The sequence below is a fragment of the Lampris incognitus genome, chromosome 12, assembly GCF_029633865.1.
Source record: "Lampris incognitus isolate fLamInc1 chromosome 12, fLamInc1.hap2, whole genome shotgun sequence".
Lineage (NCBI taxonomy): Eukaryota > Metazoa > Chordata > Actinopteri > Lampriformes > Lampridae > Lampris > Lampris incognitus.
The window spans coordinates 5,514,882-5,537,311 of record NC_079222.1 but is presented as its reverse complement, the minus strand read 5'-3'; the positions used below and the strand labels follow the sequence as shown (position 1 = coordinate 5,537,311).

General features: G+C 46.5%; 1 protein-coding gene across 2 annotated transcripts in view; it reads right to left on the bottom strand.

The window, feature by feature from the left end:
* mbd2 (methyl-CpG binding domain protein 2) overlaps positions 1 to 21,814 on the bottom strand; it is a 30,503-nt gene extending 8,689 nt beyond the window's left edge. Inside the window, exons 1-4 of one of the 2 annotated variants that reach the window (XM_056290668.1) lie at positions 21,240 to 21,814; positions 17,294 to 17,453; positions 7,739 to 7,879; positions 4,670 to 4,760 (exon numbers count right to left, since the gene is read on the bottom strand). In XM_056290668.1, coding sequence (XP_056146643.1) covers positions 4,670 to 4,760; positions 7,739 to 7,879; positions 17,294 to 17,453; positions 21,240 to 21,355 — 508 coding nt within the window. In that variant the 5' untranslated portion in view covers positions 21,356 to 21,814. The remainder of the gene's footprint in view (positions 1 to 4,669; positions 4,761 to 7,738; positions 7,880 to 17,293; positions 17,454 to 21,239) is intronic. The other variant, XM_056290669.1, reaches the window with a different exon arrangement.
* Positions 21,815 to 22,430: the final 616 nt, after the last annotated feature.

Here is a 22,430-nt window from a genome sequence, read left to right as displayed (position 1 = left end):
ACAATAATAATAATTATTGTTATTATTATTATTATTGTAGCCCACCTAATATGCACATAGTGAACGTTCACCATTTACAGTGTATTATTCTCCTGTCCTCTAGATGGCGCTGCCTCTAGTGCGGCTGAGCCGCGCCGCCGTAACCAGTTAGAGCGGATAAGTTTTGTTCCCTCTGAGCGACCCGAGAGAGAACCGGAGACAAGTGAAGGGTAACGGAGAGAGCCGCCATTACCGCCCAACGTCTGACGCGGTCCGTTTTGTTTAGTCGATGAACGAGTGACGAGTCACCCGAATCCCGTCTTTTGCTGCGTTGTGTTTCTGCATTCGTCCCCTCAGCTTAGCAGAAGACTTCTCCGGTGAGTGTACCGAAGCGATGGACGCTAGCTAGCTAGCTGTGTTAGCCGCAGTCGCAGCTAAAATGCGGCTGTGGGAATCTTTAACAACCAGTCGGAGGTGAATGTGGAGCCGGTGTGGGTTTGTCATTGTGAGCTCGACATTTGTGCTTCACGGCGATAATGGTGAGAAAGGTTTATATAGACAAGACGTCTGTTTAGTTACGAGGAACGAGCCGCCGGCGTCTCCCGCCCGACAGCGCTGTGAGCCGTTGTCCTGGGATGCTGCTACGCCGCTCAGAATGTAAAACCCGCGAAAGCGATACGTAATCGTATTGCGACGTACATGGATAAGAAGACACGCTGGCCGCTGGCTGGCGGGTCTGATCCGTTAGGCGAGCGGTTAGCGGCGTCTCCTGCGGCGCGGGTGATACGGGTTCGCTTCCCGGCCGCGGCAGTTCCTGTGGTTGCGCTGTCCCCCCGAATTCACTACAATACTTATATTGATTGAGATTTTACCATGAATGTTTGAATGTTTTATGGTTGAAATGCGATACTGTACAGTACTCATGGTGTATTTCACGCTGCTGTGTGCAGGTTGTTTTTGTGTGCGTGTGTGTGTGTGTGTGTGTGTGTGTGTGTGTGTGTGTGTGTGTTATTTTGTGAGTCGAGTGAATCCAGATGGCGAGCCGGCGATCCCGATACCTTGGAAGGAGATCATCCCCATCAGCTGCCAGCCTGCTCCCGGCAGCGGACTGACTGAGCCTCCCTGGATACAGAGCCCTTGGTTACAGATAAGGCTTTGCTTTAACTATCGTTACACTACCTGGGTCGTTCCATCAGGCCTGATTTAGAGCACACAAGGACAAAACCACTGGACTGGACTCAACTGAGTGTTCGTATTGACTGACAATTTGGGGGAATTGTTTATTATTTTGTTTATTTATTTAATTTTTTTTACTAGTGATTCCGAACTTGTGGAGTTTTCTAAATAAATTATTTTTAAACTTTCTTCTACTTAACCTATGGTCGTGCCATTCGCTTCCTGAGTCGAACCTATGTTAGATTTCTGGTCCAATGGTTATCAGCGCACACTAACATTAATTAATATAGTGGTTTGAGACAAGCCCTGATAACAACAGTTACATTATTATTATTAATTATAATAATAATTAGATGTTAATCAGCTATATTTTAGTCAAGATTTATTTCTATTTGATGAAAAACAATGGAAACTGAATTTGTAAATCATTGATTATTTATTTATTAATTATTACTGATTATTAATCAATAATAACCGATTAAGTCTTTAATAATTATTAATTATTAATTACATAATAATTGATTATTCTTGTTTATAATTAGCTATTACTCGGTTATATTATATAGCTATATTAATCAGCTGTATTCTAATCAAGATTTATTTCTATTTGATGAAAAACAATGGAAACGGAAATTGTAAATCATTGATTATTTAGCTGATTATTAGTAATACACTGTTTTCATTAACGTAACCAGTGTACTTGGTCTTCATTTTAATAAGGTAAAGATGCCTGCAATGTTCAGAAGCACATTTTCTGTCACATGTTCTATAATTCCTCTATGTGGTGTTTCAACACAGCTTTTAACACAACACAGATGTTGTCATTGACACATATTTATGTTTCTGTTGTCAGACGGCTGCATAACTATAAAAATTGGATCTGATTAAAGGTCACAACATGCTAGCTTTCATTTCAGGAAAGTTAGCGTTTTGTGACCCTCGGTCAAATCACATTTCTATAAACATGCTTTCTAAACAAAAGAGGATATGTCAGAATTGAAAACGATAAAGTCAACTTTTTAATGCTGCAGGCAGTGGGGAAACACATTCTTCGTACTGTACGAACATACATCAGAAGTTTGTCAGCCATGTTTGTGAATAAGGTCTGTAGCAGTAACTTGTGCTGTGATTTTGTTTTTGAAAACATTTTGTTTGCAGATAACTGACATGTATATATTACAGTTTTAATAGAAAAATGCTATGGTCACTCCTCCCGCCCTGTTTCTCCCCAGTTGTATTTGGCCAATTACCCCACTCTTCCGAGCCGTTCCTGTCGCTGCTCCAACCCCTCTGCCAACCCAGGGAGGGCTGCAGACTACCACATGCCTCCTCCGATACATGTGGAGTCGCCAGCCGCTTCTTTTCACCTGACAGTGAGGAGTTTCACCAGGGGGACGTACTGCATGGGAGGATCACGCTATTCCCCCCAGTTCCCCCTCCCCCCTGAACAGGCACCCCGACCGACCAGAGGAGACGCTAGTGCAGCAACCAGGACACCTACACTGCATCCGGAAAGTATTCACACCCCTTCACTTTCCCCACATTTTGTTATGTTACAACCTTATTCCAAAATGTATTAAATTATTTTTTTTCTCATCAATCTACATACAATACCCCATAACGACAAAATGAAAAAGGTTTTGTGGAAATTTTTGCAAATTTATTCAAAATAAAAAACTGAAATATTGCATGTACATAAGTATTCACACCCTTTACTCAGTACTTGCTTGAGGCACCCTTAGCAGCGATTACAGCCTCAAGTCTTCTTGGGTATGAAGCTACATGCTTGGAACACCTATATTTGGGGTATTTCTCCCATTCTTCCCTGCAGATCCTCTCGAGCTCTGTAAGGTTAGATGGGGAGCGTCGCTGCACAGCTATTTTCAGGTCTTTCCAGAGATGTTCAATGGGGTTCAAGTCTGGGCTCTGGCTGGGCCACTCAAGGACATTCACAGACTTGTCCTGATGCCACTCCTTGGTTGTCTTGTCTGTGTGCTTAGGGTCGTTGTTGTGTTGAAAGGTAAACCTTCGCCCCAGTCTGAGGTCCTGAGTGCTCTGGAGCAGGTTTTCATCAAGGATCTCTCTGTACTTTGCTCCATTCATCTTTCCCTCGATCCTGACTAGTCTCCCAGTTCCTGCCGCTGAAGAACATTCCCACAGCATGATGCTGCCACCACCATGCTTCACTGTAGGGATGGTATTAGCAAGGTGATGAGAGGTGCCTGGTTTCCTCCAGACGTGATGTTTGGCATTCAGGCCAAAGAGTCCAGTCTTGGTTTCATCAGACCAGAGAATCTTGTTTCTCATGGTCTGAGAGTCCTTTAGGTGCTTTCTGGCAAACTCCAAGCGGGCTGTCATGTGCCTTTTACTGAGCAGAGGCTTCCATCTGGCCTCTACTATAACGGCCTGATTGGTGGAGTGCTGCAGAGATGGCTGTCCTTCTGGAAGGTTCTCCCATCTCCACAGAGGAACGCTGGAGCTCTGTCAGAGTGACCATCGGGTTCTTGGTCACCTCCCTGACCAAGACCCTTCTCCCCCGATTGTTCAGTTTGGCTGGGTGGCCAGCTCTAGGAAGAGTCCTGGTGGATCCAAACTTCTTCCATTTACGAATGATGGAGACCACTGTGCTCTTCGGGACCTTCAAAGCTGTAGAATTTTTTTTTTCCCTTCCCCAGATCTGTGCCTCGATACAATCCTGTCTCGGAGGTCCACAGACAATTCCTTTGACTTCATGGCTTGGTTTCTGCTCTGACATGCACTGTCAACAGTGGGACCTTATATAGACAGGTGTGTGCCTTTCCAAATCATGTCCGATCAATTGAATTTACTACAGGTGGACTCCAATCAAGATGTAGAAACATCTCAAGGATGATCAGTGGAAACAGGATGAACCTGAGCTCAATTTTGAGTGTCATAGCAAAGGGTGTGAATACTTATGTAAATGCAATATTTCAGTTTTTTATTTTTAATAAATTTGCAAAAATTTCTACAAAACCGTTTTCACTTTGTCATTATGGGGTATTGTGTGTAGATTGATGAGCAAAAAATGAATTTAATCCATTTTGGAATAAGGCTGTAACATAACAAAATGTGGGGAAAGTGAAGGGGTGTGAATACATCTCCCGATGCACTGTACCCACATCCGGCTTCTCACTCGCGGACACGGCCAATTGTATCTGTCGGGACGCCCGACCAAGCCACAGGTAACACGGGGATTCGAACCGGCGATCCCCGTGTTGGTAGGCAATGGAATAGACCACCACGCCACCCGGATGCCCTGCAATGGTCACTTATGAAAGTTTAAGTGGGTTAAATTATTTATTTGTTTTTTTGTTGTTGTTTTTTGTTGTTTTAACTTCTAAACGGTTTTTCTATTAAAATTAACTGAAAAATAATTTGGGTTGAATGAAAGTATATCTATAACTGTTTTTGTAATTGTGAAAATATTGGCAAAACTTCCTTTAAATTTGCTTATTCAGTTAAAACATTTCAAAAGTCAAGGGTCAGTTCTTACTTTGCAGTCCTTTAGGGAGCTCCATAGACCTGAGAACCTCCTCTGTTACGTCTGAAGTGCGAAGACCTTTTAACCTCCTTTCCCAAAACAACTGGAGAGAAGAGAGGAGAAGAGAAGAGAAGAGAAGAGGGAGAGATGAAATAAAAACACAAGATATACGGATGAGCCAAAACATTATGACCACCTGCCGAAAACGCTGTTGATCCTCTATGTACTGCCAAAACAGCTCTGACCCACTGAGGCAAGGACTCTACAAGACCCCCTGAAGGTGTCCTCTGGTATCTGGCACCAAAATATCAGCAGCAGATCTTTCAAGTCCTATAAATTGCGAGGTGGGGCTGCCGTGGATCAGACTTGTCGGTCCAGCACATCCCACAGACGCTCAATCGGGATTGAAATCTGGAGAATTTGGAGCCCAGTACAACACCTTGAACAGTTCATCATGTTCACCATTCCCGAATAATGTGTGCAGTGTGGCAGGGTGCATTATCCTGCCGAAAGAGACCACTTCCATCAGGGAATACCATTACCATGAAGGGGTGTGGCTGGTCTGCAATAGGGAGGTGGTACATGTCAAACACCCAGGGTTTTGCAGCAGAACATTGCCCAGAGCATCACACTCCCACCACCGGCTTGTCATCTTCCCACAGTGCATCCTGGTGCCATCACTTCCCCAGATAAACGGTGCACATGTACACGGCCATCTAAGTGATCTAAAAGAAAACGGGACTCACTGGACCAGGCGACCTTCTTTTACTGCTCCATGGGCCTGTTCCGACAATCGCATACCCATTGTTGGCACTTTCGACGTTGGAGTGGGGTCATCATGGGCACTCTGACCGGTCTGCGGCTACGCAGCCCCATACACAGCAAGGTGCGATGCACAGTGTGTTGTGACACATTCCTCCCATAACCATAATAACAATTTTCTGTGACTTTTGCCACATTAGACCTTCTGTGTGTTCGGACCAGACGGGATCGCCTTTGTTGCCCTCGTGCATCGATGAGCTTTGGGCACCCAACACTTGGGCGGCATGCATCAGGAGGTAGAGTGGGTCGGTCTAGTAATCAGAAGTCCACTGATTCCTCCAGACAGCATGTCGAAGTGTCCTTGAGCAAGACACTGAACCCCTAACTGCTCCTGATGAGCAGGTTGGTGCCTCGCATGGCAGCCTCCGCCATCAGTGTATGAATGTGTGTGTGAATGGGTGAATGTGAGGCATACACTGTAAAGCACTTTGAGTGGTCTGGGGACTAGAAAGGTGCTATAGAAATGCAGTCCATTTACCATTTACCACCCTGTTGCCGGTTTGTGGTTTGACCCTCCTTGGACCACTGTTGGTAGGTAGCCGCCACTGCTGACAAGGAGCACCCCACAAGCCTTGCCATTACGGAGATGCTCTGACCCAGTCATCTGGCTATAACAATTTGGCCCTTGTCAAAGTTGCTCAGGTCTTAACTCCTGCCCATTTCTCCTGCATCCAACAGACTGACAACGAGAACAGATTTTTCGCTTACCATCTAATCTACCCAGACCTTGACATGTGCTCTTGTTTGGAGATCATCCGTTTCCATTTCTTCCTGTCCTCTGCATCTTCCTCTGTCACACCAGCCACTTGTATGTCCTCCCTCACTACATCCATAAACCTCCTCTTTGGCCTTCCTCGTTTCCTCTTCCCTGGCAGCTCCATATTCAGCATCCTTCTCCAAATATACCCAGCATCTCTCCTCCACACATGTCCAAACCATTTCAATCTTGTCTCTCTTTGTCTCCAAACCGTCCAAGGTGAGCTGTCCCTCTAATATACTCGTTCCTAATCCTGTCCTTCTTTGTGACTCCCAATGAAAATCTTATCATCTTCAACTCTGCCACCTCCAGCTCCTCCTCCTGTCTTTTTTTCAGTGCCACTGTCTCCAAACCATACAACATAGCTGGTCTCACAACCATCTTGTAAACCTTCCCTTTAACTCTTGCTGGTACCCTTCTGTCACAAATCACTCCTGACACTCTTCTCCACCCTGTCTGCACTCTCTTCTTCACCTCTCTTCTGCACTCCCCATAACTTTGGACAGTCGACCCCAAGTATTTAAACTCATCCACCTTCATCACCTCTACTCCTTGTATCCTCACCAGTCTGCTGACCTCCCTCTCATTCACGCATATGTATTCCGTCTTGCTCCTACTGACTTTCATGTCCTCGCTCCGATGGTTAAAACCTCAAATTAGTCCTTAAAAAGATAACTGAACATGGCACCCCGGTAGCCGAATGGTTGCAGTGCAGGTCACATATCCCCAACGTCCCTGATTTGATTTCAGCCAGTGACATTTGTTGCATGTCGTTTCCTTCTCTCTCTCCTTTTGTTTTCTGTCTGCCACTTCACTATCCTCTATACATCCATCCATCCATCCATCCATTATCCGAACCACTTAAACTGCTCTCAGGTTCGCGGCGATGCTGAAGCCTTTCCCAGCAGTCATTTGGCAGCAGGCGGGGAGACACCCTGGACAGGCCACCAGTCCATCACACAGGGCCGATACACACACACATTCACACCTAGGGGCAATTTAGTACAGCCGATCCACCTGACCTACACGTCTTTGGACTGTGGGAGGAAACCGGAGCCCCCGGAGGAAACCTACGCAGACACGGGGAGAACATGCAAACTCCACACAGAGGACGACCCAGAACGACCCCCAAGGTTGGACTACCCCGGGGCTCGAAGCAAGGACCTTCTTGCTGTGAGGCGACCGCCGCTGCGCCACCGTCCCGCTCATCCTCTATACAATAAAGGCAAAAATAGCCCAAAAAAAAAAAGATAGCTTAACGCGCACACACGCTCTCTCTCTCTCTCTGTCTCTCTCTCTCTCTGTCTCTCTGTCTCTCTCTCTCTCTCTCTCTCTCTCTCTCTCTCTCTCTCTCTCTCTCTCTCTCTCTCTCTCTCTCTCTCTCTCTCTCTCTCTCTCTCTCTCTCTCTCTTCTGGCCTTGCTGCTCTGTCACCCTGTGATGGAACACATTTATCAGAATGTTTAAATTACTATATACTGTATGTTTCTAATGCAGGTGTACCTGTCTGGGTTGCTCTGTCGCCCTCTGCAGGTCAGTCTTGACTTTGTTGCTAGGGTGATGGACCACCTTTGTGACAGGCTGTTTGAAGATGGATGCTGTTTGTCTGATGGGCAACGCTGTGTTCAGATCGGGTTTACATCCCTGAAAAAGGGAGAGGTTTTAATTCATCAATTCATATGTTCTGAATATATTTAAATGAAAAAGTGAAATAAATAAAAAGATAACATGTACTGTTATTTCTTTCTTCCTAATAGAGAGAGACAGACAGAAGAGACACTCCCCTTGAACGAGGTACGGTTGTTATCTCTGCACGCACACACACACATACACACACACGCACACACACACACTACTGGGTGGTGCTGCGCTATCACCCTTTGCAGGCTGTGTAACTGAACGCATTTATCAAAATAATAACTACACATAATACTGTAATATGAGCGCCCACACTACTCTCAATAACACAACCTACTGCTTGCTTCCTTGTATGCATGACTTTGCACGCGTGTGTGTGTGTGTTTGTGAGTGTTTGTGAGTGAAGTTGACAGAAGTACCTCAGACAAACTTGATGTGACACATAAAAAATAAAATACAAAATAAAATCCCTATTGATATCAATATATTAAAAGCTCATTCCAATAAAAACAGAATTTCCAGCTATCTGGTAAGTTTGGGTTGAAAAATCAAAACCTTGAGATACAAATATATTTTGATTTTTTTTTCTTATTTCCCCCTTTTTTTTCCGGCCAATCGGCTCCGTGCATAACTGTAGTATGCACAGAGCCACTGACTTCCGGTTTCTACTGCAGCGGTCATACCAGTTTCCTGTTTGTTGGCGTGCGCTATTGACAATGGCATGTTTTTCGCAATGCCTGCAAGATTTACCATGGATACATGTCAACCACATGCACAGAGCTGTCGACACACTGTCACCTGCAGCTACCAGCTCGCGGGTGAAAAGTTTCAAGTTGTACATATCAAGTTACGTCCACAATTATGAGGATGAGTATCCTCATAATTGTGGACGTAACTTGAAACCGGAAAGTCAGTGGACTACAGTTATGCACAGAGTCGATTACCCCACTCTTCCGAGCTGTCCCGGTCGCTGCTCCACCCTCTCTGCCAATCCGGGGAGGGCTGCAGACTACCACATGCTTCCTCCGATACATGTGGAGTCACCAGCCGCTTCTTCTCACCTGACAGTGAGGAGTTTCACCAGGGGAACATAGCACGTGGGAGGATCACGCTATTCCCCCCAGTTCTCCCTCCCCCCCTGAACAGGCGCCCCGACTGACCAGAGGAGGCGCTAGTGCAGTGACCAGGACATATACCCACATCCAGCTTCCCATCCGCAGACACAGCCAATTGTGTCTGTAGAGACGTCCAACCAAGCCGATGGTAACACGGGGATTCGATTCAGCGATCCCTGTGTTGGTAGGCAACGAAATAGACTGCTACGCCCCCAAATATATTTTAATAATGGATTACATTTATATAGTGCTTTATCTTGAGACCCAAACCACTTCACATTGGAGGGGGTAACTCACCTCATCCACCACTAATGTGTAGCACTGCCTGGGTGATGCACGGCAGCCATTTTGTGCCAGAACGATCACCACACATCAATTTTACTTAAAGGATATAAAGGGGTGTAGATGTGGAGGACAGTGATGGAGGTGTCCATGTATAAAGGATATAAAGGGGCACAGATGTAGAGGACATTGCTGGTGGTGTCCATGTATAAAGGATATAAAGGGGTGTAGATTTGGAGGACAGTTTTGGTAGTGTCCATGTATAAAGGATGGGTGTAGTTGTGCCGGACAGCGATGGTATCTCCATGTCTCATACGGGGATACAATGCTCAAACGGAAAAACAGTGCTGCTAGAAGCTACAGCAGAATTTGCAGTAAGAAGCCAGTCACTGATTCAACTTTCTGTGATTTCCTTACCTGGATTATTGAGCATGCATAAAGACGACTGAAAGTAAATTTAGAGGGGGAAAAAAATCAGTCTATTATATTTGGTCTCCTCATTCTGTCAACTAAAATAAAGAGAGATTTTGGTAAAGTTTTCAAACTATATTTTAGTCTCATCTTGTTTCATCAACAATACTGCCTGTTGATATAGTCACAGTTACTGTTTCATGATGTCGGTGCCGCCCCGTCATCGTCTCATCTTAGTCATGGAAAAAAATGAATTGACCAACATATTGAGTCATAGTTTTTGTTAACGGAATTAACACTAGTTTGACTACTTGCTGGAGGTCAGTCACCAACGACTCCCACAGGCACTGTAGCTGTGTCATGTGCCACTGCTGAGGGATGGGGGTGGGAGGCAGTGGATCAAACCATTGTGAGGCAAAGGGTGAGGAGTCGCAATCTTTTGAAACTTAAAAATGTGCCATTAAGTGTCTATAATCAGCACAAGTGCTTTCATTTTATATTATTAATATTATCGAAATTATATGGTTAACCCAGCCACTGAGGATGCACAAGCCAGTACATTCTTAGTGCCGGTTCCAAGCCCGGATAAGTAGGGAGAGTTGCGTCAGGAAGGGCATCCGGTGTTAAACCTTTGCCATATCAAATATCCATTATCCGAACCGCTTATCCTGCTCTCAGGGTGGTAGTGGTGGGGGGGGTGTGCTGGAGCCTATCCCAGCAGTCATTGGGCGGCAGGCGGGGAGACACCCTAGACAGGCCACCAGGCCATCACAGGCCAACATACACACACATCCACACACATTCATACCTAGGGACAGTTTTTTTTTTTAGTATGGCTGATTCATCTGACCTACGTGTCTTTGGACTGTGGGAGGAAACCGGAGCCCCCGGAGGCAACCCACGCAGACACAGGGAGAACATGCAATCTCCACACAGAGGACGGCCCGGAACGACCCCTCAAGGTTGGATTACCCCGGTACTTGAACGCAGGACCTTCTTGCTGTGAGGCGACCGCACTAACTGCTGCGCCATCGTGCCGCCCCCAAATCAAATATGCGGATCATAAAATCAGATTTCCATACTGGATCAGTCGAGTCCCGGGTTACCAACAACCACCACCAGTACTGTTGGCATGGTGTAGCAGGGTGCCAGTGAAAACTATGCTACTCTTGGGCAAAGGAGAGGGGGAAGGCATTTCCAGAGGCAGGGAGAGGAGGAAGGGTAGAAGTGTGGTGGTGAGAGTCAGAACTTTGAACATTGGCACTATGACTGGTAAAGGGAGAGAGCTGCCTGATATGATTGAGAGAAGAAAGGTAGATATACTGTGCATGCAAGACACCAGGTAGAAGGGGAGTAAGGCCAGGAGCATCAGAGGTGGGTTCAAACTCTTCTACCATGGTGAGAATGGGAGGAGAAATGGGGTAGGGGTAATTCTGAAGGAAGAGTATGTCAAGAGTGTGTTGCAGGTAAAGAGAGTGTTGGACAGAGTGATGAGTATGAGGCTGGAAATTTAAGGTGTGTTGATGAATGTTGTCAGCGCATATGCCCCACAAGTTGGGTGTGAGATGGAAGAGAAAGAAGAATTCTGGAGTGAGCTGAATGAAGTGGTGTAGAGTGTGCCGAAGGAGGAGAGAGTGGTGATTGTAGCAGACTTCAACGGGAATGTTGATGAAGGGAAAAGAGGTAATGAGGAGGTGATGGGTAGTTATGGTGTCAAGAAGAGGAATGTGGAACGGCAGATGGTGGTGGATTTTGTGAAAAGGATGGAAATGGCTGTGGTGACTACATAGTTCAAGAGGGAGGAACACGGTGACGTATAAGAGTGGAGGAAAGTGCACACAGGTGGACTATATCTTAAAGGCTTTGGAGACTGCAAGGTGGTGACAGGGGAGAACATAGCTAGGCAGCATTGGATGACTTTGGAGACCAAGAAGAGGAAGAGGGTGAAGGCAGAGCCAAGGATCAAATGGTGGAAGGTGAAGAAGGAAGACTGTTGTGTGGAGTTCAGGGAGGAGTTAAAAACAGGCACTGGGTGGTAGTGAAGAGTTGCCGGATGGCTGGGCAACCACTGAAGAAATAGTGAGGGAGACAGCTAGGAAGGTACTAGGTGTGTCATCTGGACAGAGGAAGGAAGACAAGGAGACTTGGTGGTGGAATGAGGAAGTTCAGAGAAAGAGTTTGGCAAAGAAGAAGTGGGATAGTCAGAGAGGTGAAGGAAGTAGACAGGAATACAAGGAGATGCGGCGTAAAGTGAAGAGAGAGGTGGCGAAGGTAAAGGAAGAGAAGTATGGTGAGTTGTATGAGAGGTTAGAGACACTAAGGAAGGAGAAAAGGACTTGTACCAATTGGCTAGACAGAGGGACCAAGCTGGGAAGGATGTGCAGCAGTGCAATCAAGGATACAGATGGAAATGTGCTGACAGGTGCGGAGAGTGTTGAGAAGTGGAAGGAGTACTTTAAGGGGCTGATGAAGAAAATGAGAGAGAGAAGACTTGATGATGTGGGAACAGTGAATTAGGAAGTGCGGTGGATTAGCAAAGAGGAAGTGAGGACAGCCATGAAGAGTGAAAAGGCGGTTGGTCCAGATGAGATACCTGTGGAGGCGTGGAGGTGTTTAGGAGAGATTGCAGTGGAGTTGTTAAAGGGAGAGAATGCCTGGGGAGTGGAGAAGTATAATGGTACTGATTTTCAAGAATAAGGGTGTTGTGCAGAACTGTAGCAACTACAGAGGTATAAAGTTGATCAGCCACAGCATGACCATTATGAGAAAGAGTAATCGAAGCTAGGTTAAGAGGAGAGGTGATGATCAGCGAGCAGCAGTATGGTTTCATGCCACGAAAGAGCACTACAGATGCGATGTTTGCTTTGAGAATGTTGATGGAGAAGTATAGAGAAGGCCAGAAGGAGTTACATTGTGTCTTTGTGGATTTAGAGAAAGCATATGATAGGGTGCCGAGAGAGGAGGTGTGGTATTGTATGAGGAAGTCGGGAGTGACATAGAAGTGTGTAGGAGTGGTGCAGGCTATGTATGAGGACAGTGCAACAGTGGTGAGGTTTGCGGTTAGAATGATGGATGGGTTCAAGGTAGATGTGGGATTACGCCAAGGATCAGCTCTGAGCCCTGGTAGCCAATTTTGAATTATCCTCCCTCCAAGACACAAACTTCATATCAACCTTGTTGGTACTTTACCTACCCTTTGAACCTCCAAACTGCATCTGTCTCCAGGCTGCGTTTGGTTTCCATGTGAATCCCTAGTGATTCAGTTGCCCAGAAACTGCGCAGCTGGTCAATCACTTTTTGCTCCTCTCCAACACTCAGATGTAAGACCTCCATATCCACAAGTTCCATAGTAACTAACATGACAGGGATGGACACAACACCTTGAATCAGCCATCCAAATTTACTCTCCACAGCCACTAGTCCATTGTCAAGTCTCTCCGTGCATCCTGACACTACATTCCAGTAGTGGTCTCCACCAATCAAAATCCCAAAGCCTTCCATTTCCATGCCTCTCACCGGAGTATTAATGCCTTTAGACGTTTATCTTCAAGAGACCGTCTTATTTTTTCATCTTTTTTCTTTACATCTTCTTCTCTGTGGATTGTCACCTTGTCGTGATGGAGAAGTTTGCATGATCCTGAGATCCCGAGAGTAATGCTGTCTGGAGCTATACTCCTGGTAGGGTCACCCTTGGCGGTAAGGTCAAGGGAGAGGTCCCTGACAAAGAGCAATCCAACCAAGACCTCAATGGTGGAACAGGTGGCGGATGATGGCTGACTTTAGGGAAACATCACAACGACTGGGAAGGCAGATGAAGGCTGCAGCAGAAATAGGCCCCCAGTCGTCTTGGACTCCATGCGCCTGGATCCTGACACAGATCTTCCATGTCGTGACCATGTGGTGGCTGTCTGTGCACCAGTCTCCCCACGTTAAACAAAGTCACGCACAAGCTTCCTCCATAAAGGGAATCCACCTTAACATCCCGGACCCACAAGTAGACAACCCAACGGAAAGGACTATCATCATCGCTTCGTGTGAACGCCGATGATGATGATGGGTTTTTTTCATTTGCCATTTGCATGTTTGAGGAACATACAGTTGGTGTTTACAATAACATCAACAGCTTCATTTGTTTTTAAGTTTTTCAAGCTTTCCTTGACCTTTCTTGCAGTTACGCATTTGTGAGTTACAGAGCAAAATATGTGAAGCTTTATTATTTCTTTTCTCATGACTGGTAGGTTTAAAGCTCTAGAAATATCTTCAAGGATAAAACTGCATTGACTCCCCCCATCTAATAAACCCTTAATGAGTTGGCTTTGTCTAGGGCCATATATCCATACTGCAGCTGTTTGTAACGATGCAGTGTTGCCTTCTGAATTACTTGTAAAAACTGACATGACAGTGTCTGTGGGTGATGGTTTGTTACCTTTGTCATCTTGTGCATGTTTTAAATGGTGGATACAAACAGTTTTGTAATGTATTTTGCCGCATGCTTCACATACAATGCCTTGCACCCTACAATTACGCAGAATGTGTCTGGGGCCCAGACATATAAAACACCTGTCAGATCGCTTCAGCGTTTCTCTCCAGACATCCACGGTGAAGTCTGTGGATTCGGAAGATTTATGATCAGCCCTTCCACAAAACAAACAGTCACTATTAACATTTGGACTCCAAGTACGGAAGGTTGCAGCTGATGCCATCGTGCCTGTGTATGGCCTCCTCAATCTGCGCTCCTTGGCACGATCAGCATTTCTTCATGCTGATAACCTTCTCTCTTTTCAGTGAGATTTGCCATTCTCTCTCTACTTTCTACTTCCAGTTCCAAAAAGCCCATCAAATCCTTTGCCTTGAGCACATAGTCAGCTGCTTTTCAGGTGAACTCAAGGGCAATTTCCTCAGAGATAATTTTTAACAATATGGGGCATAACAGGCTTGCATAAGTGGCAGATACAACATTCACGACATCAAGGCTGCGCACTTGTTCTTCACGGTCATCATACAATTTGCGCAAAGGCACTACATTAGTGGCTTTTCTTACAGGACTCATATTAAGTAACTTATTCCTATGTGCATTTATCAGCGGGTCTTTGTGGCCAAACTGACTAGTGAGCATATCATAATTATCTTTAGATAATGCAAGGCCTGTGATTGAGCTTGCTGCTGTACCCATTAAAATTACTGCAAGTAACTAAATTCCTCTGTTTTGCTCAAACCTTCATTACTATGTATGGCCGTTCCATATTGACTCCAAAACCCTTACCACTTGCTTATCTTCACAGAAAATTTCTGGATGACGAGTTTGGGATTTTTTTGTTGTTGTGATTTTGTCCCCCCTTTTCTCCCCATTTGTATCCAGCCAATTACCTCACTCCTCCGAGTGGTCCTGGTTGCTGCTCCACCCCCTCTATCGATCTGGGGAGAGCTGCAGACTACCACGTCTCCTCAGATACATGTGGCGTTGCCAGCTGCATCTTTTCACCTGACAGCGAGGAGTTTCACCAGGGGGACGTAGTGCGTGGGAGGATCACGCTATTCCCCCCAGTCCCCCCCCCCCCGAACAGAGGACCAGAGGAGGCGCTAGTGCAGCGACCAGGACACATACCCACATCCGGTTTCCCACCCGTAGACACGGCCAACTGCGTCTGTAGGTAAGCCGGAGGTAACATGGGGATTCGAACCGCCGATCCCCGTGTTGGTAGGCAACGGAATAGACTGCCACGCCATCTGGATGCCTAGTTTAGGAATTTTTACAGTACTGACTTTTTCCATTGTTCCTCTGATTGGAAAAGCTTGTACTGCTTGCAGCTTGAATGCTTGTCCTGCTTGAATCTGCATCTGTTCAGTGCTCCATCTGATCCTTGTTTTTCATGAGCTTATGCCTTCCATATATTTTAAAGCAGAATTTACTTTTTCGTTCAAGTTCAAATTCAACTTTAATATCATGTGTATGGAATACAACGAAATTCTTGTGCTCTGGCTCCCTCTGCCTTAATATAAAGGACATAAGGACAAAGGACACACCCCTCCCCCTAAAGAAAAACACTACAGAGGGGCGTCCGAGTAGCGTGGAGGAAGGGTGGGAGTGTGCAGGTGAGAGTCGGAACATTGAATGTTGGCACTATGACTGGTAAAGGGAGAGAGCTGGCTAATATGATGGAGAGAAGAAAGGTAGATATACTGTGTGCGCAAGAGACCAGGTGGAAGGGGAGTAAGGCCAAGGGCATCGGAGGTGGTTCAAACTCTTTTACCATGGTGCGGATGGGAGGAGAAATGGGGTAGGGGTAATTCTGAAGGAAGAGTATAATAATAATAATAATAGATTACATTTATATAGCGCTTTTCTAGACACCTAAAGCACTTCACAGAACGCTCACCACACATCAGCTTGAGGTAGAGAGGGAGGAATCATTTAGCCAATTACATTGGGGGGAAGATTAGGTGGCCAGATGGAGACAGCCAGGTTGGGAATTTTGCCAGGACACTGGGGAACCCCCTACTCCAGAATTCAGCTGCCCGTGTCATTACCAGAACTCCTTCCATAGATCATATCACTCCTGTTCTTCAGCAACTCCATTGGCTCCCTGTTAAATACCGTACTGACTTCAAGATCCTGCTTCTCACCTTAAAGGCCCATAACAACCTAGCTCCTTCATATCTTTCCGAACTCCCTTCATGTCCACACACCCTCCTACACTCTCAGATCCTCTTCTGCTCTCTAACTCACTACACCATCGACCCGCTGGACTACCATGGGGTGTAGAGCCTTCAGTCATTCTGCCCCCGCCTATGGAACCCTCTCCCACAAGACATTTACAACATTGACTCTCTTTCAACCTTCACATCCCAAATCTCAAAACGCACCTTTTCAAACTGGCATATTCAGTCTGATCCACCCTCACTGAGTTTTTTGCAGATGATGATTTTATACTTATCTGTTGTGTTAACTTTTTATTTTCTACCCTGCTTTGTTTTGACTTTATGCTGTCTGATACAGTGCTGCTTGTTTTTAACTGTGTTCTGTAAGGTGTCCTTGAGTGCTCTGAAAGGCGCCCACAAATAAAATGTATTATTATTACTATTATTACTCTTTGCGGTAAGTACCATGGGATTGTTAATGACCACAGTCAGTCAGGACCTCGGTTCAACGTCTCATCTGAAGGATGGCATCTTCTACAGCACAGTGTACCTGTCACTGTACTTTTGTGTTTGTTTTATTAGGACCAGAGGGAAGACTGCCCTCTACTGGCCCAGCGACACCACTTCCGGCAGCAACTCAAGTTTTCCTGGGAAGTCTCCCATCCAAGTACTAGCCAAGCCCAGAATATTACATGTAGAGTTTTAGAAGTACACGTTATATCAGTGCTAGTAGTAGTAACTTAACCCAACTTAAGTGCAATTATATATAGTATTAGTACTAGTGGTAGTACCTTACGCAGACGTAGCTGATATTTAATGTAGTGTTAAAAGTAGCAGTGCAGTAATAGTGTAGTAGTATGGTTTTAGTAGTTGTAATACTTTTGGTACCTTATCCAGACCTAGAGGATATTATGTGTCACATCAAACTCATTGTACAGTATAGTATCGGTTCTAGTAGTACTAGTAGTAGTACCTTCGCAAGGCTGAGATGATCTTGTCGGAGTCTTTGTTTGTTTTTCTGTAATTTTCCCGGCATAATTTTTCCCGTGCGGAAGTCAAAACTTCCCAGATCCACAGTGTTGCCAAGGTAACGTGACAACTGTGGCTTACTGCGGAACTTCTTTCCTGATGGACTGAGAGAAGAGAGAGAGCGAGAGAGAGAGGGGAGAGAGAGAGAGAGAGATGTAGATATTTAGGAATAATAAACACAAGTAAACAGGAACAACATAACATCAGCACAGGAGCAATCGGAAAAACAAAGAGTAACATAAATAAATGAAATAGTCATAAAAATGTAGTAAAATTATGCATCACAATACAGAGAGTAATTAGATATCACATTTTAGCTGTTTTATTTATATTTTTATGCTTTAGAAAATAATTCCTGAAGAAACCAACTACACAGTCATACACACCGTCAACTACATAGTCATATAATACTACAGTAAGTATGAGCTTTTTGTTATACAGTCACAAAATATTACAGTCATACAGTGCTACAGTCATATAGCATTACAGCCATAAAGTACAAAAGTTGGATAGTAATTCAGCCATTAAGAGCTACTGTTATACAGTACTTCAACCATGCAGTACTGCAGTCTCATAGTACTACAGTCTTAGAACACTATAGTTTTCAATATTATAGTCATACGCCAATCGGCCAAAACATTAAAACCACCTGCCTAATATTGTGTCGGTCCTCCTCGTGCTGCCAAAACAGCTCTGACGCATCGAGGCATGGACTCCACAAGACCTCTGAAGGTGTCCTGTGGTATCTGGCACCAAAACATAAGCAGGAGATCCTTCATCTTACATCCTACATCTTACATCAGCTTTTTTGAGGACGTGTGTGAGCCCACCAAAACCTTCTGTACCTTTAACAACAATAAGCCCTGGTTCACAGCAAAATGCAAGGCAGCTTTGTCAGGCCAAAGAGGAAGCCTACAGGCATGGAGATAGGATCCGGTATAACAAAGCCAGAAATAAACTCACAATGGAGATCAAAAACTTGCTAGTCTCAGGTGTCCAGGTAGCGTAGCAGTTTATTCTGTTGCCTACCAACACAGGGATCACCAGTTCGAATCCTTGTTTTACCTCCGGCTTGGCCGGCCGTCCCTAGAGACACAATTGGCTGTGTCTGCAGATGGGAAGCCGGATGTGGGTATATATGTTTCCTGGTCGCTGCACTAGCGCCTCCTCTAGTCGGTCGGGGCGCCTGTTCAGGGGAGAGGGGGAACTGGGGGGGGATAGTGTGATCCTCCCACGCGCTAGCAGTGGCACCTCCCAGGGATGTGTGCTCTCCCCTCTACTCTTCTCCTTCTACACAAATGACTGCACCTCAGGTGACCCATCTGTTAAACTCCGGAATTTGCGCATGACACAACCATCATTGGCCTTATCTGGGATGGTGATGAGTCTGCTTAAAGACAGGAGGTTGATCAGCTGGCCCTCTGATACGGCCATAACAACCTGGAGCTGAACACGCGCAAAACAGTGGAGATGACAGTGGACTTAAGGAGGCGCCCTCCAACACTCCCCCCACCACCACCACCACCACCACCATACTCAACAGCATGGTGTGTACGGTGAAAACCTACAGATTTCTGGGCTCCACAATCTCCCAGGACCTAAGGTGGGCATCCAACATAGACACAATCACCAAAAAGGCCCAGCAGAGGATGCACTTTCTCTGCCAGCTCAAGAAATTCAACCTGCCTCAAGAACTGTTCTAAGGTCAGTCAGTCACAGTTCTAAGGTAAGTCAGTCGGTAACAGTCCTCTACCTAGTCCGAGTCAAACCCCCAAACAACAACACATCCCAAAATTAACAGAACACCTGAACATGCAAAAATATAACACAATCAACTCAAACATTAACAGTCCGATGAGTCCTTGCGCTCCCTCGGTGCAACTCCACTAACAGTCAGAGCGACTGCCTCCCCCAGTCACTACATAGCCCCCACCTGAATAGTCAGTCGTCCCCGACGACCCCATCACCCAATACATAATCCCTTAAATGTCCAGGGTGTCGCTGCTGCCGAACACACCACCCAAAGCATTGTGTGTCATAGGCCCTCTTCTGCCGGCCCAGACCCGGCAGATGCAGGAGTCACAGCAGTGCACGTGCAGCTCCATATCTCGTCGACAACCAGGCCAGTAGAACTGCCCCCTGAGGTGGTGGAGGGTCTTGGCATTCCCGTAGTGCCCCACCCCTAACAAGCCATGGACCATCTGGAGAAGCTGAGGACACAGAACACAGGGCACCAACAGCTGCAGGAGGTGACGCCCTCACCTGGGAGCTTGCCAGCTCTAGTACACCAACCAGTCGTGGAGCTCAAAGTTGCCCCGTTGAGAGTGGTAAGTCTTTACCTTGGGCCCCGCTGACACCTCTGTCCACTCAGGGCGCTGCTCCGTCTTCAGCCAACCCCTCACCAGCACAAAGAGCCACGTCTGCCTCCTGCTCTTGCCTCAGTTGCTAAGTGTTCAATGGGAACCACCTCTCCTCATTGCTCTCGTTGCTGGCGGTCTGGATGGTTGCCACTGTCGGCATCATCTGGCCCCGTTCCTCTTGCCGCCGGCAGTAGCAGCACGCCAATGCTGCACCAGGGCTCTATGCCTGCTTAGCGGCAGCTACTCATTAACTGGCTCGCCAGTCCCTGAGCCCGCTCCTCCCCCAGTCGGACCAGAGCATCATGGTCAGGTCAGCAGGTCCAGGCCTATGATGCACGGGTCCTGGATGCTGGCGAGCAGAACTCGTGTGTCAGCTCCTGGTCTCCAGCCTGGACTTGCAGTGACCTCTTCCCTCTCATGCCAGTCTTCTCCCCTGTCACCTTCATCAGCTGGGTGTTGGTTGGTGACCATGCCACTGAAAGGGGGCCGGTGGTGCCCGGGAGGACGCTAGGTCGCACCAGGGAAATGGTAGACCCCGTGTCTGTCAGGGCCCGGCAGGATCGATTGTCGTGTTGGCAATCCAAATACAGTCCTTTGGTGTGACCTAGGCGGCCAACCAGCGTGCATCAGCATTGAAGGGGGGCTGGAGACTGGAGTGGGGGTCCCCTCACTAGGCCACTCTACCGTCGTTTCCCCGCTGGCCGGTTGACTCTGGCTTTGGGCACCAGTGCTGGGCAGTCGGGGGCTATGTGACCAGGCTCATCACACCGGTAACAGCAGTCAGTCAACCGGGGTGGACGTCGCCTGGATGTGGGAGGCCATCGCCAAGACTGCTGTGGTGGAAGCAGAACTTGGCAGACCTCTTCCTCTTCATCGTCATCGGCCAACCTGAGGTACGGTCGGGGAGGGACCGCCTTCCCCGGTCGCTACACTATATATATAATTGGCAAATCTGATCTATCCATCCATTATCCATTATCCAACCACTTATCCTGCTCTCAGGGTTGCGGGGGATGCTGGAGCCTATCCCCACAGTCATTGGGCGGCAGGCGGGGAGACACCCTGGACAGGCCGCCAGGCCCTCACAGACCTGATCTGTGCACTCATAATCTAACTCAAGTTTTAAACTTTACTTATATTCAATTTTTCTCTCGATTTTTTCCACTGTGCTCTTTTATGTTTCTCGTCATTAGTCACTGTTTACGGTTTTAACTTCCCTGATATTACTTTGATTGTCCTTATAACACGACACCTCCATCATCTCTGCTCCCACATTCATTGTTTGTAACTTTTGTTCGATAACAGTTTATTGAAAAAAAAATTAGTGGTTCAAGCACAGAAATCTGTGGGTTCACGATGGACCGAATCTTACGTCAGTCGCCGGTTGTCAAGGCAACTTGAGCACCGTCGCTTACTTTTTAATACAAGTTTTACTTTGAACATCAGTGACCCATTCGTTAGCGTGGCAACAAAATTTTTTTTTTTTTAAACCCACCCTCATTTGTTATAGTCCTCGGGTACTTTTCTCACCTGTAATAGTACACATCGCTTTTTCCAGCGCTGAGACCCGACTTCCGGATCACTTCTTCCTTTTTCCAGCCTGTCGGCAGAGCAGGACAGTCTATCCTCTTTCTCTCCATAATCATTAAGCGAAATGTTCACGGGGGGGGGAGGTAGGCAGGACTACCCCTGGTAGACTATAGAAAATTCAATAATAAGAAATCGCAAAAAAAAATATACTTTGACACACACTTGTCACAAAAAACAATAAAGCGTGGTCGGTAAATATAACCGAAAGTGCGTCGGCGGCGGGCGATGGCTTCCGCGGCGGGCGGGCGGGCGGGCTGTCCTCTCCGAGACAGACGCGCGAAGCAAGAGAACTTTAAAGACTTTTCTGCGATTTTAGTTCATTCGTTTAAATTCGGCCTATTCGACTCGTCAAACGTACACGCGCGCACACGCGCCCGCTGTCTCTCACACACACACACACATACATAGACACACACACATACACGCACACACACACACACACTTCCGATCATTAAACAGCGATGGCGGTGACGCAACGGGCGAAGTGCCGACCGACCGACCTCATCGGCCGCCTGGCAGAGAGCGACGCCCCGCCCCCGGGAGTCTCCCTGTCACTTCTGGGACGTAGCCTCCCCTCCCGTGCTGTGACGCAACGCACGTCGCCGCCTCGTCTTCTTCGTTGAATTTATTACCTCATAAAATCGGTGTAATAAATAATCCTATAAATGTTTTCTGCTTCTTTTATGTTGAGATCGTGCTACAGGCGCATCCGGTGGAGACTTGGGGTTTTATTATTTTAAACCTGGGAACTGACTCGGGTCGTCTAGCTATACACCCCCCCCCCCACCTCCGTCCAACTCAACAAACAAAACAAAACAAAGAGTACTTCTGGTAACAGCATGTACCAAAAAAGTTATGATGTAGTCTGAATCAGTCGATAGGCTAAAGGCCGCAGTCCGATAAAGAAGAAAACATCCATCCATTATCCAAACCGCTTATCCTGCTCTGAGGGTGGCGGAGATGCTGGAGCCTATCCCAACAGTCATTGGGCGGCAGGCGTGGAGACACCCTGGACAGGCCGTATAGGGCCTAATGACAACTGATACATATATCACTAGAGTACATTAAGTAAACCTTCTGACTAATCTGTTGAGTAGGTTAAATATAATGTAAATATAGCAGTATACTATA